The 12800-nt window shown below is 34.2% G+C and overlaps 1 protein-coding gene across 1 annotated transcript; it reads left to right on the top strand.

Moving 5' to 3' along the window:
• The first annotated feature begins 1337 nt into the window (after positions 1-1337).
• Positions 1338-11007, top strand: LOC127832992 (paramyosin-like). The gene is made up of 7 exons (XM_052358363.1): positions 1338-1524; positions 6345-7527; positions 8912-9097; positions 9211-9409; positions 9518-9598; positions 9747-9845; positions 9991-11007. The coding sequence occupies exons 1-7, from the start codon at positions 1338-1340 to the stop codon at positions 10285-10287; spliced, it is 2232 nt and encodes a 743-aa protein (XP_052214323.1). The 3' UTR covers positions 10288-11007.
• The last annotated feature ends 1793 nt before the right edge of the window (positions 11008-12800 follow it).

A 12800-nucleotide genomic window follows, 5' to 3' on the forward strand; every position in this document is an offset into this window, starting at 1 on the left:
ATCAAACATTGTTTTTTTGAACGGATATTATTTGGCATGTATGTATAATCTATAATTGCAACATGTAACATATCAGCTGAATACTCAACACGTGCAACATTTCTGGTGATAAATACTATTGGCAGTCTTTCCCTTCCATATAAATGCCCTATTTAAGGTTGTTTTATATAATGCCGGTATAGCAAACAAGTTATCGACGGTTAACATATTTACTAGCATAACGCTCGACCTTAAACAAATACATTGAATTTATTCGAAAAATCATATTATAAATAGTAATTTTTCAACAAACATTGTTGTATGTCGCATTATAACGAAACGGCTTTGACGAATTCTAATCATATACTGTGTTATTAATAATGCCGACTTACTATATTCTGAGCACTTGTAAAACACATACAGGTACAATGTTAAATTTATTGTTTAAGGGCGAAAAGTGAAACCCGGGTTCAAGGAAAATGTAATTTCAAAACAAAAGAATTCGTCAAAGCTATTGTGGTGAAAAACAAAAGAGAACAACAAGAAGAAAAAGTCAAGGAATTAAGAGCTAAATATAATACTCTTCAAGAAGAACACGACAAATGTCAAAAAAGGTAATTAAATCTTATAATAGTAGTGGTAGTAGAAGTAGTAGTATTAGAAGTAGTAGTATTAGTAGTAGTAGTAGTAGTGGTAGTAGAAGTAGTAGTATTAGAATTAGTAGTAGTAGTAGTAGTAGTAGTAGTAGTAGTAGTAGTAGGAGTAATAGTAGTAGTAGTAGTAGTAAAAGTAGTAGTAGTAGTAGTTGTTGTAGTAGTTGTAGTAGTAGTAGTAGTAGTTGTTGTTGTAGTAGTAGTAGTAGTAGTAGTAGTAGTAGTAGTAGTAGTAGTAGTAGTAGTAGTAGTGGTAGTAGTAGTAGTAGTAGTAGTAGTAGTAGTAGTAGTAGTAGTAGTAGTAGTAGTAGTAGTAGTAGAAGTAGTAGTAGTAGTAGTAGTAGTAGTACTAGTAGTAGTAGTAGAAGTAGAAGTAGTAGTAGTAGTAGTAGTAGTAGTAGTAGTAGTAGTAGTAGTAGTAGTAGTAGTAGTAGTAGTAGTAGTAGTAATAATAGTAGTAGTAGTAGTAGTAGTAGTAGTAGTAGTAGTAGTAGTAGTAGAAGTAGTAGTAGTAGTAGTAGTAGTAGAAGCAGCAGTAGTAGTAGTAGTAGTAGTAGTAGTAGTAGTAGTAGTAGTAGTAGTAGTAGTAGTAGTGGTAAAAGTTAATAGTCATATTTCTTAACATAATTATCATGATTGTTATTATTCATAATTTACGAAGAACCATACTATTCCAGACAAACACGTCGAGAAAGCAACTCGCCAATGGCGAAAAAAGATTTCGAAATAAAAAAACTGAAAGAGTTGCTGTCCAAGGAAAGAGAAAACAGTCGAAAATATCAACTTGCTTGTGATGAGCTTTTAGAGTGGAAAAAAGAATGCGAGGAGCGCGAGAAGTCACGTGCGAAGGTATACAACGCTGAACTGGCCACGTATGTATCTATACATATAAGTAACGTACTAGTTGCATTTTTTATTTTCAGTCGCAACGGAATCTAAACGATTCATGACTAAACATTTGTAAAATGACGTTAGTATATTGATTAGGGCGTTCCGATTCCCCTTACATTTGCCAGTCTAACCGTATTAAAATGTAAACAAGTAAATGTAAGTAATGAACAATAATTTTTAAATAAATAAAACAATATATCGATAAACTACCTTAAACAATATTGATTAAGGTAGTTAATCGATTGTTTGTACTCCCGTAAACATTTTCTTATTACGATTGGATTATGTTTATGTACAGAAACTATATGTTCTAGCCACACATCAACAACACCTGAAAATAAGAAGTATGAGAAGCGTTTAAATCAATATGAGCATCGCATGACTCAAGCTGCGATAGAATACAACGCTTTATTGGAAACGTATGTATACAAAACATATTAATATGCCGTTTTGTTTGGGTCCGAAGTACCTATACGGACTGCTACGGAATCCGGACAGTGCCAAGTTGATTGTCGCGTGTCGACCTTCGAGGTCGACGCACGACATTCAAGCGACGCACGATATGACACTCGATATTTGAAGTCGACATGCGACAATCAAGATTTGCATGTCGCATATCGCGTTGGGTTTTAGAAAATAAATATTGCAGAAATAATGACTGTCGACTGAATTGTCGACTGTAATGTCTTGCGTCGCGATGAATGTCGCGTGTCGCTTTGCACGTCGACTTCAATTGTCGTGTGTCAACCTTCGAGCGCGACACTCGACATTTGAGCGACGCACGATACGACGCGCGACATGCGGTATATACCTTGACACTTTATCGAGCAAATGTAGCGCAAATGTCGACTGTCGACCTTGAATTCTCTAAAGGTCGGCACGCGACATTGCTCGACGCACGATACGACGCGCGACGCACGATATGACACTCGACACTATATCGAGCAAATATCGCGCAAGTGTCGCATGTCGACCGGTGTGGGAGTAATTTTTTCAACTGCAAGCACGGTTTTATAGTAACTTTTTCAGCCATTTTTTACTTGTAGCTAAAAAAGTTACTGTAACACCGTGCTTGCAGTTGAAACAATTACTTCCACACCGGTCGACACGCGACAATCAACTAGGCTCTGTCGGGATTCCGTACTATCCTGATTCCGTAGATTACAGAATAAAACTATCATCGCTGTTACAAATTTTTAACCGCAGTTAAAAAAATTATATCCCGGGTTACATTTTAAAATATTAAAGAGGTTACAGTTTTAACAGCATGGTTTTGTTTATTTTTCTGCCTTAATCGTATGCACTTGAAAAAAATGTTCATAAAGTATTTTTTTGCATGGCTTTACATTGTGAAGAGATTATGTATCTTTCTCATCTTACTGTTCTTCTAAACGAACTTAAAATTCGTCTTGAATATTTCCTCCAAGAACATGTCTGTAAACGACTTTTTAGCTCACCTGATTGCTCAAGTGAGCTTTTGTGATCGGTCTTTGTCCGTCGTCTGTCCGTCCGTCCGTCCACATTTGTTCGTAAACACTGTAGAGGCCACATTTCTTGTCCGATCTTCATGGAACTTGGTCAGAAGCTTGGTCTCAATCATACCTTGGTCAAGTTCGAAACTGGATTATGCCGGGTCAAAAACAAGGTCACTAGGTCAAAAAAAAGAAAAACCTTGCAAACACTGTAGAAGTCACATTTCATGCCTAATCGTCATGTTACTTTGTCGAAAGGTTTGTTAAAATGATATATTGGTTGAGTTCAAAAGTGGTTTCGGTGCGTTGATAAACATGGCCGCCAGTTGGCGGGGCAGTTTTCCTTATTTGGCTTTAGAGAAACCTTGTAAACACTCTAGAGGCCACATTTCTTGTCCGATCTTCATGAAACTTGGTCAGCAGATTTGTCCCAATGATACCTCGGTCGAGTTCGAAACTGGGTCATGCCGGATCAAAACTTAGGTCACAAGGTAAAAAATGGTCCCGATCGGTCTAAAACATGGCCGTCGGGGGGAGCAGTTTTCCTTATATGACTTTTACGAAACCTTGTGAACACTCTAGAAGTCACATTTGTATGCCCCCGAATGAGGTCATATAATGATCGCACTGTTCACTTACTGTTCCGTCTGTCTGTCTGTCTGTCTGTCTGTCTGTCTGTCTGTTTGTCGGTCTGTTCGTCAAACTTTCGCGTTTAGGTTTCGGAAAATGCTCATAACTTCTATGTCGCTTCAGATGTAACCTTCATATTTGGTATGCATATGGACAAGGCCTTTCCATACGCACAAATTTTGACCCCTTTGACCTTGACCTTGAACTTAGGGTCCGCGTTTAGGTTTCGAAATCTGCGTTTAGGTTTCGAAAAAGCGTTTTTCGGGGGCATATGTCTCTTGTTTGACTAATCATCGTTAAATTTAGTCAAGTCATTGGTTTTATGGAAATCTCGGACAAGTTGGAAAATGGCTCATATCGGTGAAAAAAAAAACACTTTTAAGCTCACCTGATTGCTCAGGTGAGGTTTTAGGATCTGTCTTTGTCCGTCGTCCATCCGTCCACACTTGGTTTGTAAACACTCTAGCATTCACATTTCTCAAGCATTCTTTATCAAAATTGCTGAGAAGTTAAATGGCCACAAGATCTCAGTCAATTTTGATAATGAGCAAAATCGCATGATAAATGCCAAAATTATTGCCCTTATATTGTCAAAATGTTCATGATATTATACAAAATCCTTGGAAACACTCTAGAGGTCACAATTTTGTTTCAGATTTTATGAATCTTGCTCATAATATTTATTTCTGTAAGCAAAGTTTGATGTTTGGTAATGAGGGGTCAAAATATAGTTCACCAGGTCAAATCTTACAAAAACCTCATAAACACTCTATACGCCAGAATTTTGGTTCAATAATGATGAAACTAGGTCAAGTTTGACGTTTGGTAATGTGGGGACAAAATCTAGATCATGGGATCTAATCTTACAAAAACCTTGTTAACAGACTAGAGGCCATAGTTTTGGTCCAATAATGATGATACTTGACCCGGATGTTTTTCATGATGATATCTAGGCAAAGTTTGACATTGGGTCATGTGGGGTCAAAATCTTAGTCACGAGGTCCAAATCTTACAATAGCCTTGTAAACACATGTACAATGAGCATTACTTGCAAATGTTTGCATGCAAAAAACCCATGCAAATGGACAGTACTCAATCAGAATTAATCATATGTTCACACTGCAAAAATAAACAGCAGAAAACCAATCTTATATGCTCTAGAGTACTGAATTTTCAACTAAGCAATGAACAAGGCCTTGTAAAAAAGGTGAGCGAACTAGGGCCATTTTGGCCCTCTTGTTTGGTGTGTAATATCGGGAAATTTCATAGCCAAATACCATGATTTTTTCTCAGTGAAGTGAGCATTTTACGAGCATTTGCACGTGAAGAAATGTTTCAATATTCACACATTACTGAAGAAAAAAATGCACGGTATTACCCTGAAAGCAAACACAGTTTTATTATTTAATTCGTTTGGTTATTCTTTTCAATAATTTATGTTTCGCACGTTTTATTTCCGGACTATTTTCTCATTGATGTATTGTGCAGTCATTAAGTGAAGACATTAACATTCCAGCAGCATGTTGGATTTTAATGAATATTTGACATGATTTTTTTAACGACGTATGTTGGGTTGCTACTCTACAGGCCAAACCAATTGCATAAACACTATAAAGGTCTTGGTTTGATCCATCTTGATCCGAATCAAGTTAAAAACAATGAATATTGTAACCAAAAGTCACGGCCACAGGAAGTGGAAACGCTGTTGTGTTTTCGTAAATAACTGGAAACATAGGTGAATGCTCCTGAACATGTAAACCTGTACGATTTAAGAGGTTTTTAAGAAAATATTCATATGTATAAATTGTTTTTTCCTCTGTTTATTTATGTCAATTTAAATGATTTGGAGACGCGGTCTGAAAAACACAATAGCGGATAATGTAACTCATCAAACAGGAGTGGGATAAAAACGTAATCGATTTTATAATTGTGTACCATGACAACCAGCTCGTGACTGGTGAGTTTAATGAATGAGTGAATGCACACCAAACATAGTTTGGTAAGCACCCTAGCCAAATACTAATTCGGAAATATAATAGTTATGATGAGGCATTCTATTATTTCAATATTTTCAATATCAGCAATGAGAGTTGATACATGTTTTTAACTTGTAACTATTTGTAACATAACCTGCTATCTACCGGTATCTTAAGTTTTTGATAACAGTGGCATGGCGTGGCATCATAACTAAATTGCAGATTGATTTGATCCTAAAAAAAGAAATCCCTTTTCAGGCTAGTAAACAAGAAATAGGGAATAATATTTCCGATAATGCTCAATAATTTATTATTAAAAATTTAAATATTTACACAGCATTCAATATCACTGCCTTAGTATTAAAATGGATATCTATTTATTTCCCCTCCTTTTTCTTTCATGGCACTCGGTTTATAACATAACTTGTAATTCTTGTTCATGTCATAAACATACAATAATCAGGTATATTTTTTCAGAGATGAACATCTTGAGAAAAAATACAAAGAATTCGAATCAAAGTAAGTTTGTGTATTTTCCAGGCTTTTAATTCATTTTCGATATTACATATAGCCCTTTTTATATATGTTACTGTTATATATCGTATGATATTTGACTTCTGATAGAATCATACCTTTTATTTTATCATTAACAATTGAATACTTAATAAATAGAATAATCTGTTATTTGGCGTTTTATACTTCACTTTTTTTTAAATATGAAAGGAGTAATGCCGTTATACCAGATATCAAACAGCAGGTTCAAAGTCTACGTGATGTAGCAACAAAACGTGAAGAACTAATCAATTATCTTCAACGAAAGAAAAAAGACGTTTGCAACGACAACGAATCAACGGAACTATTAAAGACTGAAAAGAAATTGCAAGAGCTCAAAGAGGAACTTAGACACACAACCCAAAAACTTAGATTAGAAAAAGAAGGTAGAAAAGAAGACAACATCAAACATAAAAAAGATATTGAAGCTGTCTGTAACAAGTTCCAAGTCGAAATAGAAGCTGCAGTAATGTCAATTTCAATGAAGCTAATAAAAACACAAGACGACTTTACCTTTAAAGAAAATGAATTGTTAGATAAGATAAGCAAGGCGGAAACGAAAATTCAGAAACTGAACAATATCAGCAATAAATATCAGGAAACACGTCATGAGCTTGAAACTACCAATCAACAACACGAAGAATATATTAAATCTATGAATGAAAGAGAACAATCAATAGAACAATTACAGGAAGAAATATCGGCAATACAGAACGATAACAGAAATTTAAAGAAAACTGTTAAAGAATTAATATCTAATTTAGCCATCGCTTCTGAAGAAAATATAAAACTTCAAGAAGAGACTGAAAGTTGGAAGCAACAACTTGAAATAGTTAAAGTGCACGCAAACACTGATGTAGTAAAAAAAGAAAGGCAGCTGGAGTTTCGTATTGAAGAGCAGCGGAACGGTCATTTAGAAGAAGTAAAACAAATTCATTTAAAATACAAAGATAGTATGAAACTGATATCCGATGCTAATTCGCGCGAACGAAGGGCGGTTGATTCCGTTAAAGTATTAGAGGGAAAATTAAAATCATTAGAAGACACGATTTCAGATATGAAGGACGAATATGAGCAGCAGAAGCAGGAACTTTTCAAAAACGTGTCTGTTTCGTTGAATACAATAAAAGATTTACAGACCCGCCTCAACAACGCACAAGCTTCTGAAAGAAATTTGAATAAACGTTTAAAGGAACGAGATCAAGAATTAGAGCGATTAAACGCGTTCAGTAAAGGTCAAGATTCAGAAAGAAGGAGATTCGAAGCAAAAATAGCAGCAAATGAAAATCAACTTCAACAAGCAAATGAACAACTAGAACATTTTAACAAAGAAAGACAAAACTTGAAACAGGAGCTTTATCAGGAAAAATCAAGGTATGTACATGTATGTTTTTTTTTAAATGAAATAGTTTTTAAGTGATTCATTGTTTACGAAAACTTGGAGGATCGCTTGTTCGTTTTCCGGCCCGGCTTCAAGACATGTGGATTGTTCATTGACTAATTTTAACGGTAACCTCCCGCTACCTTTTATTAAAGTAGAAAAGCTGTCAGTTATTTCTATAACTATATGCACGTTGTAAGCTAACACAGGAAATGTCAGTAGGTTAATTGACTGCCGTGACAATACAAAAACTGTTGAAAACGGCGAATAATCCAAATAAACGAACGAAACAACCAAACGCGTATACGAAATGATAAGGTAAAATGCAAATTAAATGTTTGAACAGGACAACACACTTTTTTTAGAGATGTATGTTATCAGGATTTCGACATTAAAATTATTGCAATTGTTACATTAATTAAATACATAAAGAATATATCAACATCCAGGCAGTAGTCAAATTCATTTACTTTTGAAAGTCATAAGACATTCATACTAGACTATGCAAAATCATTCATACTTTGGAAATATTTGTAAACACTGCTTTTTTCCATAATATTTAAATGTCATTTGATTGAAATAGTGTTAAACCGGCATCAAGTTCATCATAAGTTTATAGACAATCCCAGAATCGGTAAATTGACCACCGCTATATTGGCTATCACGTGACCCGCTTCCATGACGGTACTTAAGAATCAGGTAGACTTCAGCGTGCAAAGATCTTGCAATAAACCAAGATTAGAAACATTAATAAATTATACTTTACTTCGTTAAAAATAAATGTTGACTAAAAATAATACATAAGCAAGATAATGGTCTTTAAAAAAAATATGCGATCAAGACACGAACGCATTCCCTCCGTTGGAGACGATGTTCCAAGGGTGGATTAAAAGTATTAATTCGTATGTCTGTGGCATCAAATTATGATGAGATACCATGCGTCACCTTCAAATAACATTTAAAATAACAATCAAGGCTTAATTCAGACTGAGTGTTTTGACTTTTAAAAATGCAGATGAACCTTGTTTTTATTAATCACAAAATAACTGAAAAAATATTTATTTACAAAAACACCAACTATTTTGTGATGATCAAATCGATAGCATGAACTATTTAAATATTGAAACATAATAAATATAATCGCTTCACTTCCTTTTATTGTTCGGGTACCTATACCTTAGGTCTCTGTATTGTTATTCAGTACCGTAATGGCGGCGCGTGCGAGTATTCAGTGGCGGTAATCCGGGAGTTATCGATTTCTGGGATTGTTTATACAATTAGTAGTAGTAGTTCATTTTATTGCATATCCTATTCTTATTGTACAATGGATTAAGTAATACCTAGGTGAATAGATAAGCACATGTATCATTGTTCAAGATTGGAGGAATTAGTTAAAAACTACGAGGCCTCTGTGAATGACCGAATAAAATCTAAGGATGATGACTCATTGTTGTGTCAACTAGATCAACTTAAATCAAAAGAAAAGGAATTAGCCACCGAGATAATTCAAGTACACCAACAATTAAAAAGCAGTAACATCGAATTAGAGGAAACTGAAACAAGGTATGTATTTAACCTTCGTATAATAACCCGCTTTTTATTATATATTTTTTATTTGGTTTTATTTTCTAATTTTTTTTGTATCGTAATTTAATGCAAACTATATTGAACTTAAGGCTAAGTAAACTGATGGGACAAAGATTAACGGACAACAATCCAAACATAACAGACCTTAGTGATAAGAACCGCCCAACAAAACTTGCGGAACGATACTCCGAGCTGTATGACAACGAATGGGCGGATGCTTTTGAAGATCTTAATGCAATCTACAATGATGAGCAGAAAACTATTGCAATGCTGACCGTCATTCTAAAGGTAATTACGTATTTTTAAAGGTGTATTTTGTTGCAGGTGATAACGAATTATTACGCAAAACAACGTTATTACAGTACGTCTACACAACATCAATACATGTTTTTGCAGGAAGCCGCATGTTTCTGCAGAAACGAAGCAGACGAACAAATGGAACATTTACGGAAAGTACTAACTCTTCAAACTACTTTGGTATGTTTTTTCAAAGCATTGATTTTGATTTTAAAAAGAAATGAATGAAAAATGGCACAATTTTTGACAGCGTACACAAATATTTTGTGTCAATAAAATAAATCACAATGAGCAGATCAACAGGACATTGTTTTGACCTTCTTTTCAGTCGGTGTCGCGTGGACAAAACGTCCCAGATGTCATAAATCAACAGCTTAAAAATAGTCGCAAAGTTATGTCAGAAATAGCTGGAACAAATATTGTGGAGGTAACTAGTGTTGTGTGTATTTCTAGCCATATAGTAGCCAACCCAAGCGTCAAACCTAAAGCAACAATATTTTAAAACTGTGCATTTCATATATTTATAGGATGTTTTTACTTTAATATTAAAACTTATATAAATGTTGCTACAGACATACATAAAGCGTTTAAAACATCTCACGTCCGCCTCGGCACGAGACGCTCTGCGCGTGGAGAAGTTCCTGAGAGAGGCGTTCTCGTTGTGTTGGTTGATGAGCATACAGGATCCACCTGTTGTGTTTGACCGCCTTCAAAAGCATGGCGAAGAGTTCAACGCGGAGTTATATCGGCCCTACACACAGGCAGGTGCGCTGGTTGACTTTCAAGTCTTACCGACCATGTTTCTGAACGAGGGTGGACCCGTCCTGTACAAAGGTGTGGCCCAGGGGTACAGTCTCACTAATGAATAAGCAACACGTAAATGTTCGCGCGTATTTGCGTACGTGTGTGCGTGTTGGGGTTGCTAGCGCTTGTGAGTGCATGCGATTGTCCGTTCGAGTTTGTCCGGACTGTAATTGAAAAATACCTTTATGTATTTAACATGAATATTCTTCTTCATTATTAACATAAACAGGGCTCTCTTCATTTTGCATCAATATTTTAAAAGATAAATTTTTCTGGTAGTTTTAGTCGATATCAAATTGGTATGTGATGTTTATACCGTTGTGTATTACATCGTCATTTAAGTTAGATTTTAATTTGCATGCCCGTTTTCTATAAATGTATCATATTAAAACTAGAAAGTTTAATGTGTGTTTCTCGAACAAAAACCAAAATGTTAAAAAGTGTTCGCATTTGTTGTGAACAGCGTGGGCGATAAGAGGTGAATCAACCATTCCGTCTTTTGTACATATAACATCTTCCGGTAAAAATATGTAATTTGATTTCTAAATAATTTCACAGAACTATTTATTTGGTGTCATTTCGGATAATTCTTATTAAAAATTACGAAACAAATCAGGATGGCATTTTACAGAATGGTCCTTAACTGCACCAACAAAAGTGTATACGTTAAAATATGGTAATATATTTTTGTACAGTTTAAAAACAAATTATATGGCAGTTAACTTTGAAACTATTTTACATGAAGTTCACACACATTTTTACATGTTTCTCTTTCAAATCACTATAGGAACATATTTTGATTCGTAAAAACATGGTTGATCGAACCATTTTTATCAAACCATGAATATTCTTTTTGACATTGCAAATGGAATGAGTTTACAGATTTGCTTATCGTTTTGCATATGTACCTTATTTATTTAGTGCATGTTGATTTTTAACAGCAACATAATTGGTTCTAAAAAGAGTTTATTCATGTGTTTGAATAAGTTCATTTTGAATCAAGTTTCGTCTTTGTACAACTTCTATTTGTCACGGACATGTAAAGAACTTGTACCCATATTAAATGAAGAGTTTAAAACTTTTGCGATAATAATATATTCAAATTGGAAAATTTTAAATATTTTTTGCAAATGATTTATATGATGAATCTGTTTGTACTTGTTTTGATTAATATATATGTGAACTAGTTGACAGTTGTGTACACCATTACTTTATATGCCAACAAAATGATATCAAAGTGTGACTTAAATGCCATTACAATTATGTTAGAAGTTTCTCCTGAAATATCTTCATTTTTTGCAACTGACTGTTTTTTCAAAATAAACATTCTGAACCAACAAAATAAACAAACGTAACAAACGTAAAACATATATCAATACAGAGAGAAAGGAAATAAGGTAGTATGTACAATAAAATGTAAATATACAAATTGCTAAAGTGCATGTGATTTTTTCATATATTGAATGTTTACATATTTCCGTCTTCAGAGGCTGTACGCAGTTGATCTATTTTTGTTATGTAGATGAAAGTTGTTTAGGATCTTTTTTATACCAACTGTGTTTATAAGTGTTCCGTAGATGCATAGATAACTTGATAGTTTCAAACCTCTTACTGATCATATTTTATTGCTTACAAATAGCTGTTAACGACGCTAATTTGCTAGAAGTATGTATGCAGTATTCGATTAACGCGTCACATTTTGCAATACGTGTTTGCATAACCTTTCGGCCTAGTAAAGGTATTATATTTGATTGCGATCGGTTTAGACGCGCATTTGACTTGTGATTAATTTTGGAGTTGGTGAAGTGTTTGAGCCATGGTGGTGCTTCCGGTATTTAGTATTGTATGTTTATTTTAGTGTTTTGTTGTAAACGAAGTTGATAAAACAAGAATGGCTCTACTGATAGACTTTCTTGAGTTTCATGGGTTGCTGTATTTCATAAAATGTATTTATAATAATAAACATGTACACTATATGCACCATATGCAGCATACATTCATCACTAAAACGTGTACCCCTACCATTTTAATTGAAGCCACATACACTGGTACAACGCGTACTATCTCTTGGTTGAAAATACAATCATGCTTAGAATTCTGCTAGATATTGCCGAACTATAACTAAAACAAAAACACAGGAACGTAAAATATGAACGAACGTATAACTACATATTATTATCAATGTCCAATTCTAACATTTTAAGAAAACAAAGACGCAAATATATCAGTCTCATTTTAACGCCTTAAGTTGTTCTGTTTAATTTGTGTTCTATTTATTATTGACAATAGCTGTTGTAACATTTAATCCACACATACATGTATTTTATGCTTATGTAGTTTGTTTTTTTCTGAATTATGTATATGTAAAATTATACACCGAATTTTCATAAATCATTAGTACTAAGCTTATTTTATTTAAAAAATCGTCTATTTTCTGTAAAAGCTTATTTTATTTAAAAAATCGTCTATTTTCTGTAAGGTTGTTAATAACTCAGCAGTATTTTCTATATTTTCAGCCATTACTGTACATTCAGCCAGCCTCATAATGTGGAATGCTATATTCAAAAAAATATTCTTT

This window comes from Dreissena polymorpha, chromosome 1, assembly GCF_020536995.1.
Source record: "Dreissena polymorpha isolate Duluth1 chromosome 1, UMN_Dpol_1.0, whole genome shotgun sequence".
Lineage (NCBI taxonomy): Eukaryota > Metazoa > Mollusca > Bivalvia > Myida > Dreissenidae > Dreissena > Dreissena polymorpha.

What these genes read in the sequence shown, in the direction of transcription:
- LOC127832992 (XM_052358363.1), top strand. Translation starts at nt 1,338, where the DNA reads ATGGCGAAAAAAGATTTCGAAATAAAAAAACTGAAAGAGTTGCTGTCC. An exon ending in GTATGTATCTATACATATAA is followed by an intron (nt 1,525 to 6,344) that starts GTAACGTACTAG and finishes CCGTTATACCAG; the next exon opens with ATATCAAACAGCAGGTTCAA. An exon ending in CTGGAACAAATATTGTGGAG is followed by an intron (nt 9,846 to 9,990) that starts GTAACTAGTGTT and finishes ATGTTGCTACAG; the next exon opens with ACATACATAAAGCGTTTAAA.